Source organism: Nannospalax galili, unplaced genomic scaffold (assembly GCF_000622305.1).
Source record: "Nannospalax galili isolate Female #2095 unplaced genomic scaffold, S.galili_v1.0 scaffold1321, whole genome shotgun sequence".
Taxonomy (NCBI): domain Eukaryota; kingdom Metazoa; phylum Chordata; class Mammalia; order Rodentia; family Spalacidae; genus Nannospalax; species Nannospalax galili.
Window position 1 is genome coordinate 130,095 of NW_008344566.1, and position 13,113 is coordinate 143,207.

Here is a 13,113-nt window from a genome sequence, read left to right on the forward strand (position 1 = left end):
AAAACAATAAAGGCCATTGCCAATACTGTTGGTTGTACACTGGAAGTCATTGGAAAACCCCTATTTCTGAAGACACCGCATGATTTAAGTGTGGGACAGGGAGAAATAAAGCTTGGACTAAGCAGGAAACTCCCTGCCACTGGATGGGTGGCTTTCATGGTGCCGAAGGGCAACACACAGGTGACTAGGGGAGAATTGTCCCCTATAATTCTCTTCAATGACAGACCCTGTATGTTGCATTATCAACATACCAAACAAGATGTTTCTGCTGGTACAATAGTGGCACAGCTAGTGGACTAGTGTATGTACAACCAGCAAATTTTCTATTGGATATCATGCCCATCCTAGGGGTGGAACACACGTCTGGTACTGTGGACTCAGGCAACACCCTGTGGCAAAGGAGAATAGATAAGGAAGTTGCTTGGCTTTTGCTTATAGCCATCCAATCTCCTATGCTGTCTCTATCAGAATAATCCAATGATTGTTCCCAAAATGCAAGATGATGCTTTTCTCCAACTGGGCCTGAAAGTTAAAACTTAGAATTCTGGACCTCATTTCATAGCCACTCAATCTGAGCATCTGTATGAAGACTAGTGTTATAATACCTGTCGCTGAAGTACTTTAACCAACAAAGAACAATGTTAGTTCCTTTCCGGTTGCATTGAGGGAGGGACCCTATCAACTAAGAATGGTGATAGTTAAATGGCATTGTAGTCACAAAACTCATTCTCCAGAGACAATTAATGACACTGAGCAACATCAGACTCCTTTGTAATTAGAATAATAAATGTCAGTTTAGAAGAGGAGAACCTAAAGGGTACAGAAGCTAGAAGCGTAAGCTTGTTCTGTCATGTTCACTTGTCAGCTCTAGATGTGATTGCCACTGAGCTGGCCTTCCATAACATTTGGTGAACATCAAAGTGTGCTTTGCTCTTTAATAACTTCTCCATGCCAGATACAGAACCAATTAACCCTGAACTAGTGGAATTCAAGTTCTTCCATAGGCAGATGCTTTAAGGTCAAAATACTTGGCCCTAACAGACATATATACAAGTTCTGTGATGAAATTCTCAAACGTTTCCCACGTTTGAAGTCACATAGTGTGAGGAGAGAAGTGTCAGTTCACTTCTTGATACCTCAAAAGAAAATAAAATGATAAAAGTGTAATTTTCCAAAACAAGCAAGAAAATAAAAGAAAACAAAGATTAAGAATGAAGGAGGACACCTGGTGGCAGAATCTGTCACCAGAAAAACACTGTTTTCAGAACACAACAGGGTCTTTGCACATAAGAGTTCACAGAGGCTGTGCCTGCCTGCACAAGACTTAGGCAAGATCAAGCCAGGAAAGATCAAGCTTTGAAGAAAGTAGAGCTGAGAGTAAAGTAGGTCCAGAGGGAAATGAGAACTTAAGCAACTGGGATATTTTGGCAAAGAGTCTTGCTGCTGTCTGCTCACAGCCTGAGAGCTTGTCCGAGATTAAGTTGAAAAGCAATGGGCTAATTTATTTTGTGGAGGAAATTTCAAGACAACCTAATGTAAATATGGTGACATGGCTATTAATGGTAAATATTATGCAGTTCTACAGTGAAAAAGAGAAAATGGAGCAGAAAGAAATACAGAATGTACAGTTTGGATTGAAAAAGGAAGGTTAATGTTGGAGCCAAGGCATACACTGAAGGAGAGGATCCCTTTGATAAGGAGATTAGAGTGTTTAAAGAGAGGCCTATAGATTTTCATTTAATGGAAAGAGTACCTTCAGGGCAAGACCACATCTAGCTAAGCCTCCAATTGTGAAAGGAGAATGCCTGAGGTGTTTTCTACTCCTAGAAAACCCAGCATAGAAAAGCTGCTGGTAATGGGGATGAAGCAGGTCAGAGTCCAACCAAGGACGGCAGCCAAACTTGGCAGTGTTATTCACATTGTGCTGGTTTTAAAGGGATGAAAGATGCAAGAGTAAAGGAGCCATTAGTTCTTCCTCTGAGGTTTCAGAGATCTGCCAAGGCCAGGCAGCATGCAGCAGGGACATTCCTAAATAAAGAAGGCCCTGGCAGGTCAAGAGACAGGCCACTGCATGAAGTTGTAAAGGTGAAGCCTGGTTGGCAGTGAAGACCCCAAGATTTTAGAGATGCTAGAGCTGTGAGACATCTGCCAGGGAAAGTGGCATACAAGGAGTGATACCAGTCCAAGAGAGAGACATGTGTTTTGCATACAGAAAAGTTATAGGGGTTGAGCCATTTAAGCCCTTTGAAAGTTAAAGTCCCAGATGTCTAACATAGAGCTACTGGATTTTGTATTTGCTCTGCTGGGTTTTGGTTTTGTTTTGGTCCAGTATTTCCCCAGTATGCCCCCATTCTTCCTTTATGGAATGGAAAGGTGTATTTAGTAGCATTGTATGTTGGAAGTATTAATTTGTCTTTTGATATTTACATGGGTTTACAATTAAAAGATTTCCTTAAGTCTCAAAAGAGACTTTACACTCTGAACTTCTGAATAATGTTGAGACCAGTAAAGACTATAGGGATTTTTAAGGTTGGACCAAATGCATTTGGCATTTTATATGGTCATGAGCCAGGAAGTGGAATATGGTAGTTTGAGTGAAAATGTTCCCCATAGGCTCCAAGTATTTGGACATTTTGTCGACAGTTGGTGGTGCTGTTTTGGGTGGCCTTAGAAAGTGTAGCCATGCTGGGAAGCACATCACTGGGATGGGCTTAGAGAGTTCTTAAGCCTTGCTGGATCCCCAATTACTCTGCTTTCTGTGCCTGCTTCAAGATGTGAGCCTCTGCTTTCTGATCATGCTCTGGCCACCTCACCATGGCTCCCACCATGACAGACTCTAATCCCTCTGGAACCTGGAATAGTAAGCTAAATAAATTCTTCTCCCAATAAGTTCCTTTGGTTATGTGTTTTATCACAATAGAAAAGTAACTACCATACACGTGATACCAGATCTCAAACTATATTACAGAACTATAGTCATAAAAATAGCTTGGTACTGGCACAAAACCAAACACATCAATGGGACATAAGTGAAGACCCCCACATGAGTGCATACAATTTTCAGCCACCTGATATTTGACAAAGGTGCCAAGAACTCATATTGGAGGAAAGACAGCATCTTCAAGAAATGGTGCTGGCAAAACTAGATCTCATTTGCAGAAGAATAAAATTAGGGGGCTGGGGAGATGGCTCAGTGGCTAAGAGATGGCTCAGCTGCTCTTGCAGAGAACCCTGGTTCAATTCCCAGCACTGACACAGGGCTAACAACCTTCTGTAACTCCAGTTGCAGAGGAATCCAACACCCTCTTCTGACCTCTGTGGTCATTGCACAACATGGATGCACTTAACACACATGCAGGTAATACACTCAAAATAAAATAAATTAAATAAATAAATAAATAAATAAAATATAAAATAAAATAAATAAATAAAATAGAAAATATATTTTTAGAAAGAATAAAATTAGATCCTTTTCTATCACACTGCACAAAACTCAATTCCGAATGGATCAAAGACTTCAGTATGCTAAAAGACCTGAAATGCTAAAACTGTTAGAAGAAAACATGGGCAGTAATCTACAAGATATTAGGTACAAGAAAGGTCTTTCTAAATGGGACATCCGTTGCTCAGGAATTAAGGTCAACAATTGACAAGCGGGACCTCACTAAATTAAAAAGCTTCTGTACACCAAAAGAAGCAACCAAAGAAGTAAGGAGAAAACCCAAAAAGCATCTTCACCAGCTACACGTCTGACAGAAGAGTAATATCCAGAACATATAACAAACCAAAACCCAAAGAATCAGGAAAATAAATGTCCCAATTAAAAGATGGACCATGGATCTGAACAGAGAGCTCTCAAAAGAGGAAATAAAAATGGGTAAGAAACATGTTAAAAAGTGTTCAACATCCTTAGTAGTTAGGAAATGGAAATCAAAATCACTTTAAGATTTCATTTTACTTCAGTCACTCTGGGTAAGATCAGGAGAACAAATGATGCAAAAAGCAGGTGAGATTATGGGAAAAGGAAACACTCATTCACTGCTTGTGGGATTACAAATTGGTGCAATCCTATGGAAACCAGTGTGGAGAAGTTTTTAAAAATTAAAACTGAATACCATACGATCCACTGATACCACTCCTTGGCATATACCCAAAGGACTCATCCTACTGTAGAGACACCTATTTGTTGCTGCTCTTTTCACAATAGCCAAGAAATGGAAACAACCTAAATGTCAGACAACTGAGGACAATGAAAATGTGGTACATTTACACAATGGAGTTCTACTCAGCAGTAAAGAAAGATGAAATCATGAGATTTGCAGGTAAATGGATGGAACTAGAAACTGTCATACTAAGTGAAGTAACACAGACTCAGAAGAACAAGTGGCATACATTCACTTTCATTTGTGGATCTTAGCACCAAATCCTTATACATGAGTATAAAACCTGATGTAACTGCAGGAACTAGGAAAATGGAAAGGAACCATGGAAGTAAAGGGAAAGAAAGAGCCCAAGAGAGGGAGACAGTGGGAGACAAATGTTACCAAGGGGAAAATGGGGAACATGGGGGTATTTAACCAGGAAGGATGGTTTATCTTTTTAAAGATAAACTGGAACTGGAATTACAGAAGGTTGTTAGCTGCCATGTGGGTGCTGGGACTCGAACCTGGGTCCTCTACAAGAGCAGTCAGTGAGCCAAGTCTCCATCCCCACAAGTTATCTTTATGCAGGAACAAACAGCAGGAAACAACCAGCCAAGTTGCAATCCAAAGTCAATACTTGCAGCTGGACTGCATGGCTCAGATACAATACCAGAAGGACAGTGAATCATTGCAGCTTCTCAGCTGTTTCCAGACAACACCACTCTGACTATTCTTGTTTCTGAGAAATCAAGTAGCATCAGTATGGTTCCAAAGGGACAGCTTGGGGACATGGAAAGCAAGTGAGGCTGGCTATTCACTTTCTTTCCCTTTAAAAAGTTTTATTATATTTATTTATCCATATGTATAAATGCATCTGAATGTCCATGTGGAGGTTAGAGAAAAATTTGCAGGAATTGGTTCCCCCATTCTACTATGTGAATACTGGGCATTGCACTCAGGTCAGTTAGGTTTAGTAGCAAGCACCTTTACCCTCTAGCCATCTTGCCAGCCCTGGATGTTTATGTTCAATAGTGATAAGCTTTCCAAATTAGATGTGGCACTATGTATGTTCTAGAAAAATGTGGTGGATGAATAGTTGAGTTGACCAAGAAATTAACACAGTTCACAGTAATTATATGAAAATACTTAGAATCTCATTGAAAATTCAAAGGAAAACAGCAAGGGTATTTTCTTGTTGGTAAAAAAAAAATACAAACAGTAACTCAAAAGAAGAGATGTGGCTTAGCAGTCCAAGTATCAGCATCTTACTGGTCTTTTTAAAACAAAGAGAAAGTTAATCATCAACCTTACCCATCTGTGAATCCCGGGAGCTACAACAACTGGCAAGATGTACCCACTGGTGCAATAGTGGCATGAATGTTATGGGAGTAACCAACCACTTTCTAACTGGATTTAAGGGTTGCTTCTTAAGACAGAACACATCCCTGACATTGCTATCAAGCCTACGAACCTGAAGCTAGACAGATCATAGGCCATAAGAGAAAGTCCAATACTATTATTCAACTAAACATATACAGTATTAAACTGACTCCTAATGACTTATTGTAATACCCATAGATTAATGCATCTCTCACCAGAGAAGCTTCCTTATACACAGATGGTGATTAACACAGAGACCCACAACTGACCAATGTGCAGAAAATAAGAGGCTGCACAGTGCTCATTCCTGAATAGGACATCTATTTCAAACTTCTGCCTCCCAAGGTTTAGGGATCATTGCAGAAGAGGTGGGGAAAAGATTGTAAGAGTCAGAGGTTATGGATGACCACAAGGAAGCAAAGTTCTCCAATTCAATTATATATATGAACTCACAGAAATGGTGACAGCATGCACAAGTCCTACATAAGGTCAAGGCAGACAAAATCCCAGAGTAGACCTGGGGAAATGGGTTAGAAACCCAAACTCTACCTGACAAACATTTGGCAACTGATGGCTACTGAGATGGGAAGTCAGTCTCATTTAAGGGTGAGACCATTGGTAGGTTAACCAGGCTCCAATGGATGAACCCACACTGAAGGGCATTTGGGGACACAAATTTGACTCCATAGGCCTTAATATATATAACATAAAGTATGCACTTTGGTAGGAGTAGTAAGGGAGATGCAGATAGGGGAGGGGATCTAAATATGATCAAAATATATTGTATGAAATATTCAAACGTTCAATAAAAATTGTTGGTAGGTTAACCAGGCTCCAATGGATGAACCCACACTGAAGGGCATTTGGGGACACAAATTTGACTCCATAGGCCTTAATATATATAACATAAAGTATGCACTTTGGTAGGAGTAGTAAGGGAGATGCAGATAGGGGAGGGGATCTAAATATGATCAAAATATATTGTATGAAATATTCAAACGTTCAATAAAAATAAAGAGGTATAATAAAATTTATAAAACAGAAAATGGATTATAGCATATTTACCCTACTTAGAGAGTTTAGAACTTACTTAGAGATGTCCATCTATCCTAGCTTGCTCTTTGTTGCTGTGATAAAACAGTGACCAAAACTCACTTAGGGGAGATGGTTTATTTGGCTTACAGACTATAGTCCATCATTTAGGGAAGTCAGGCCAGGAGCTCAAGGCAGGAACCTGGTTACAGGAACTGCCTTGACAGACCATGGAGGAGCACTACTTATTGACTTGATCCAAGACTCATGGACAGCTACCCTTCTTATACAGTCCAGGCCCACCTGCCTAAGGATGGTGCCACCCACAATGGGCTGGGCCCTGTAGCATTAATTAACAATTAAGAAAATGCCCCAGAGACATGCCCACAAGCCAATCTGATGGCAGTTGAGGTTCCCAGGTGATTGTGAGTTTGTGTCAAGTTCAGAGCTAAAGCTAACTGAAAATACTGAAAGTATTTGCATGTTTTCTACAGAAATTCTTAGAATCAGAGAACAGGCCAGTTTCCCAACAAAAGAATGAAAGTCAGATGCTACAACCTAAGTAAAAGTGTATTAACAGTACTTCCCTGAGGAAGTTAGTTTACTTCCTTGTGACTCACTTTTAAAAAGTAAATCTACAAAAGTCTTAGAACTAGTTCTGTCAGATCATCAGGTCCTAGTAAACATTAACTTCTGTTATAGTCACAGAGTAGTCATAAAAGCAGGAGTCAGCAAGCCGTCCTTGTTTGGTTGTATGTTGCCTGCTGGCACCATCTTCATGCTTGCTGAAGATCTTCCCAGTCATGCCTCTGAAACCTACAGGATGCCACCGCGGGTCTAACTTTTCCCAGCTAGTTGGTGATGCCACTGAAATATAAGGAAAACATTTCTAGAACACTGGTAGACCATAAAGACCCATGTTTCAGAATTATGATTAATGAGCTCCATAATGGTTTGGCAAAGAAATTTTCTGTTTTTATAAAAAAGGAAGAAAACATTTTACATCACAAACTGATGTTTACTGACATCAGTCATCTTCATTAATGTTTAACTCTTTTACAAGCATATTCTTAGGCTAGGGCTATAAAAGAGATTAGGAAATAATGCTATATTATCCTGCCTTTCAGGAATTTAGATGACTAATACATTATAATAATACATGAAAGAGGCACACCACACCAACTGCACAGTTACAAAACCAGGAAGGTGAGAGAACATTGCAGATGTCCTGTGAAGAAAATTTGCTGCCCGGGGTGAGTCTGGAAGGCCAGCAGAAGGTGGTTATTTGGGACTTAAAGATCACCATTCCCTTTCCCCTTTCTTTCCTTGCCGCCCCACTGTCACGAATCAGGTTGACTGCGTGGTACTTTCCAAGACAGCAACTGTGAGTCCTTGGTCTTCCTCAAACAATGCTGACCTCTTATTCTTTTATGTCCAGCCTTTGAGCAAGGGCACTGCCTGAAACTGTCATTTTCTAAAGTATATAACATGAACAATTCTCTGGCATCATTTTCTGTACTTTATAAAAAATATATAAATATAAATCCACAAAAGAAAAATAGCCATCAAAAAAATAGCCACAAAAAAAATTAGAGGTGGAAGAAAATTTTAAATTAAAAGACAAGCTTTTAAGAACAATCAGTACTCACTCCACTCACTCCACTAACTTATTCAACAAACAGTTAATGATCTTACCCTGTATGAAATGTGTCAGCCTAGGGGCTTGGGGGTAAGGATATGTGTCAGATGTCTGGTCTTAGGACACTCATTTGTACTTGTGAGACATGTCTGATAATTAATAATTGGAAAGCAATACGATGCCTCAATTATATTGTTATAATATACAATATGATACTAGTATTAAGAATTATAATAAAGATTTAATGACTTAAAAAGTGTTTATAAGACATTATGCTAAAAATGGATTACATATCTTAATTTGATTTTACAAAATCATATGTCTCTATGTAAAATGAATCCTGACATATAAAAGTTTATAAATCTAAATGAAATAGCCTCAGTGATGAAGTTTAGGTGTTAGGATTATGAGTGCTTTTTCCCTCTTCTTCTTTCTTTTCTTTATTGTCTGCATTTTACAATTTTGCTTATCTAATTTAAAGGACATTAGAATATAATATGGTATCACGTTAGAGAGGGTCAGAGAACACAAAGTGGGCTGGAGAAATGAACATTAAAGTGTCTGGAGATGTCAGAACAGGCTTCCCAGATCCCAGAGGAAAATAAAATCCACAACACATTCCCAAATTTATAAATAGGGTGAAAATAAGCAATAAATGGACTTTGGAATTACATAAAGATGGGAGATAGGTTGGTTTCAAGCAAGGAAGTAAAAAGCACATATAAAATCCAGATACAGTTCTGAGACTGAACAGAGCTTGGAGCTGAGACAGAGAAAACCCAGAGGCACCGAGAGAGCTGAGTGAGTCCACCGAAAGTATTCACTGTCTTAGTGGGCACAGGGGTGGGGGTGGGGGTTGTTTCTGTCTAGTGGGTTCTGGTCTGTCTCCGTGGATTCACAGCTGCATCCAGTTCTTGAATCTCTGTTAAGACCAGTAGATACATGAGGGCAAAGGAAACTAAGAGAGGAAGGAAACATCAGTTATTACAAAATGGGTTAAAATCACTGCAAGAAGATAGCAAAAGCTAAAGCCAAGAGCAGTTGGTGCAGATGAATGAAATTCCATCAACAGTAACTCACAAGCAGGAGCTCTTGGTGATCATTTGGAAGGACCACAGACCAGCAGACACACTGAAGGGCTTGTTTTATTAAATACACTTTACTAAAGGTGTCTCTTTCTGGCAAATAATTGAGGCAATCACTCTTCAATGGGTCAGCATTTATTTTTATTTTCAGAAAGGTTGTGTGTCTTCAGACATACCTTTCAATTCTTTGCAAATGATTATGAGTCATTATGAGGTATCATTTTATGTTCGTGGGCTATAATACATCTAAAAGAGGTATCATCTTTGTTCTGTTAAAAGTAAAGTTAGTATGGAAAAGAGGTAGAAAGCAACTGCAATAGTAGTTTTTCCAATGTTTATTTTAAATTACCAAATCAAAGGGTAAAATGGCTAGTTTTTCTCCTATTACTCTGGTCCCTACACTAATCAATAGACCTTTGATACTATGTTTTCTTGGGCTTAAAAAATTGTTGTAGTTGTTCTTATTTTTAGAAAGAAAAAAACAACACATGATGTTAAATATCTTATCGGTTGCCAAGAGAAAAAAAAGTGTATGAAGTCGATAGAAGGAATTTATGAAAACAGATTGTCACAGGATTCACTGGTTTCTCTTGTATCCTCTTCATCGTCATTGGATAATCAACTGTCCCCACCCCCAGCACAACAGTGTTTATACATTAAGTTACCCTGGTGTGGATTGGAGCTAGACCTCTACTTTAATATTTTTTCTAAAACTAGAACCTGACCTGCCCCCGCCCCCCCAAAATACATTCTGAGAGTCATTGTGGTCTCTACAGAGTTAGCTATTAATAGTCTGTGATCTGTTTGAAACTTACATCACTCAGTCTAGAAATCAAATAAAAGAAATGAGAAACTGGGGCCTGGAGAGATGGTTCAGGGTTACAAGCCCCGGCTGCCCCTGCAGAAGACCTGGGTTTAATTCCCAACACCCACATGGTAACTAACAACTGTCTGTAACTCCAGTTCCAGGGGACCAGACAACCTCTTCTGACTTCTGTGTGCATTGTATGACATGGGTGCACTTACACACATGCAGGCAATACACTCAGACATAAAATAAAAATAATAAAATTTATAAAAGGAAATGAGAAATTGTTGATAAGTCTTGAGATTTTCTTAACAAATTTCTCAGAGACAAAAAAAATGTACAATGATCAATTACAAAGGTCTTTTTTTACAAACATTAAATTGTATATTTTTTAAGTCCCAAGAAACTTTTTCTTCTGATTCTTTACTGCACCCCCATCTCCTATCTCCTTGCTCTTGGCATTGAACTTTTAAAGTTCAACCCTTTTAACCAAATGGATATTTGTCTGCTACTTGAAATAAGATAGCAGACTTGGGGTTCTAACACCACAATAGGAACTACTCTTTATCAGTCTACTGTCCTAGGCTGGGAACTCTTACAACAGCTTTATGTAAATTGTAAACATTTGATCTTTATATCAGCCCCTTAAATGACTTCATCTCTCACTTGTCCTGGGATGCAGGAACTAACAGAGATTTAACTAAGACAGCTGTTCAGGGCAGCAGAGTTAATGGAATAGGCTGGAGATTTGAAAAGAACTGGAACAATATTCAGATCTCAGAAACCGGATCCTCAGAATACATCGCTTCTGTTTCAACTATTGCTTGAGTGTTAAAAGGAGGCATTCCAGGTAGCACTAGAAGGTATTCTTTTACTGCTTTTAGCAAAATTTTCAGACAGATAATGGCAAAGAAAGATCAACAAACTTGTCAAATATATAACTGGTATCAGAGCAAGGATTCTAACCCCGTTGATGCTAGTTACTAACCCTATTCCACAGCAACCCTATAGTGTTTAAATAGCTATTATTCTAGAGAACTCATTTGAAGCCAGCTGAGGAGAGCCTTGCTAACTTACTGCTAATTTGTCAGGGCAACAGTAGTAAACTATACTAGAACTAATGATACAATTGGAGGACAAGGAAGGCAGACCAAGATAAAAATTGTTAGTAGCCGGGCATGGTGGCGCACGCCTTTAATCCCAGCACTTGGGAGGCAGAGGCAGGTGGATTGCTGTGAGATCAAAGCCAGCTTAGCCAAGTTCCAGGCCAGCTGGGACTATAGGGAGAACCTGTTTAAAAAAAAAATCAAAAACTAAAATTGTTAGTAAATGGAAAAGTAGATAGCTTACAGAGGGCCATGGATGTTGACTCTCCTCTTAAATAAACTACTCTGAGCATTTCAGGCCCCATGTGGACAAGGGATTTTGTTGGAAGTAAACCTGCACAACTAGCTAGGAACAACAATCCTACTAATAACTACTAATCCTGAAGAATTAAAAAAAAAAAAAAAAAAGAAAAAAAGAAACCACTACACATCAAAGCCATTGTTTGCAGTGCCCTTAGCTTTGGCACCTCTGAAAATCATTTTCTTGCACTTGACAAATGTCAAAAGAGCAGGAGGAGGGCTATTTTCATCCTCTATACTTGTAGGAACTACACAAATGAACCACTGGCATTCCAATACAAGCACTTATTTAGACTGTCTACGCACAGAATCAGTCCCTTCCTGCCTTGTGCTGACCCTTCAAAGCAATGAACTCAGGAAACACAGACACACATATACACAAACACACACTACTGGACTAAACAGGAAGGACTGAAAACTAAATGTACTCCTGCCTTCCCCTCCTTCACTTCTTTTGAACCCCAGGGTTCCAGGTATATAAGAGTCTTATGAATGTTGCTTCTCATTGCTTGGTATCTGCTCACTTCCTCTCTTCTATTTGCATAAACAATTGGCATTTGGCAAGATGTTTCCTTCCTTTATTTTCTTGGTAAGTGTGTTCCTTTTGTATGTTTGTACTGCTTAGGATATAATGAAGTCTTCCAGGCCAACCTACCCCAGCGTTCCCAATCCTTACCCACCAACAGACTCCATGGCTCCTAGGCCTCAGCAACCTCTGGGTTTTGTAAATACAGGATACCAAGAACAGAGAGGGCAAGTTTCTTTCTACACATCTCCAGAAATCTTCTCCAGCAATCAGCTGGGTCAAGGAAATCCAACAATGATAAATCCAGCTATAGGAACAGCAGTGACAAACCTTAAAGAAGGGAAAAGCCTAGGGGTGAGTCTATTTACTATTAAAAACTTAATGTTTTTGGAAGGTTTTTTATGCTTATCGGTTATAAATATAATCTCATCCAGTGATTTCACTGTATCTCTTGCAGACAGAAATAATCAGCCTGCATATAAGCCACCCTGAGTTCATTTATTTTAGAGTCACGCAGGAATCTAACAATTGGTAGAAGGCCCTCTCTAGCAGTAATGTTGACATGACGGGAGGCCAGCTGCCACTCACTGTATCCCACTTCTATGCAAGGCTTGTCAGACAGCCTCACTTCTGTTTCGGGACTGGTTACAAGGCTGTGTTCCTAGAAGATGAAGGAGCATTGAAGTGAGCACTGATGACTGTCCTAATGGGGATGGAGCTACTAGTGGGAAGTCAGGGTAAGGTGGAATGTGCACCTTTGTTCATCCTGTGGTCCTGTCTTACCTGTACCCTCGGAAATGTCATCTTATTGCTTGCCTTATTTTACAGCAGGAAATTTGAACTGGACACTCATAATCTTGTTTCTATAAGCACTATAAAATATGCTTTATTTGTAGTAGGGAGTCTACATGCTTAGGTAGAGCTATTAGTCCCTTTGCTTAGCTTTCCACATACGTCTTTACACAATCCCACCAAATTGCACCATCTCTCTCCCTTAAGAGCAGCTCTAACATCTCTGCTAGATGAGTCAGTAAATAGTGGATGTTCAGGATGTAGCAGGACTCTTCCAGCCATCTTTCTGCCTATTTCAAGTCT

General features: G+C 39.4%; 1 protein-coding gene across 1 annotated transcript in view; it reads left to right on the forward strand.

The window, feature by feature from the left end:
* The first annotated feature begins 12,123 nt into the window (after nucleotides 1–12,123).
* Nucleotides 12,124–13,113, forward strand: part of Ms4a12 (membrane spanning 4-domains A12) — a 12,357-nt gene continuing 11,367 nt past the window's right edge. Inside the window, exon 1 of the mRNA XM_008840733.2 lies at nucleotides 12,124–12,372. Coding sequence (XP_008838955.1) covers nucleotides 12,124–12,372 — 249 coding nt within the window. The remainder of the gene's footprint in view (nucleotides 12,373–13,113) is intronic.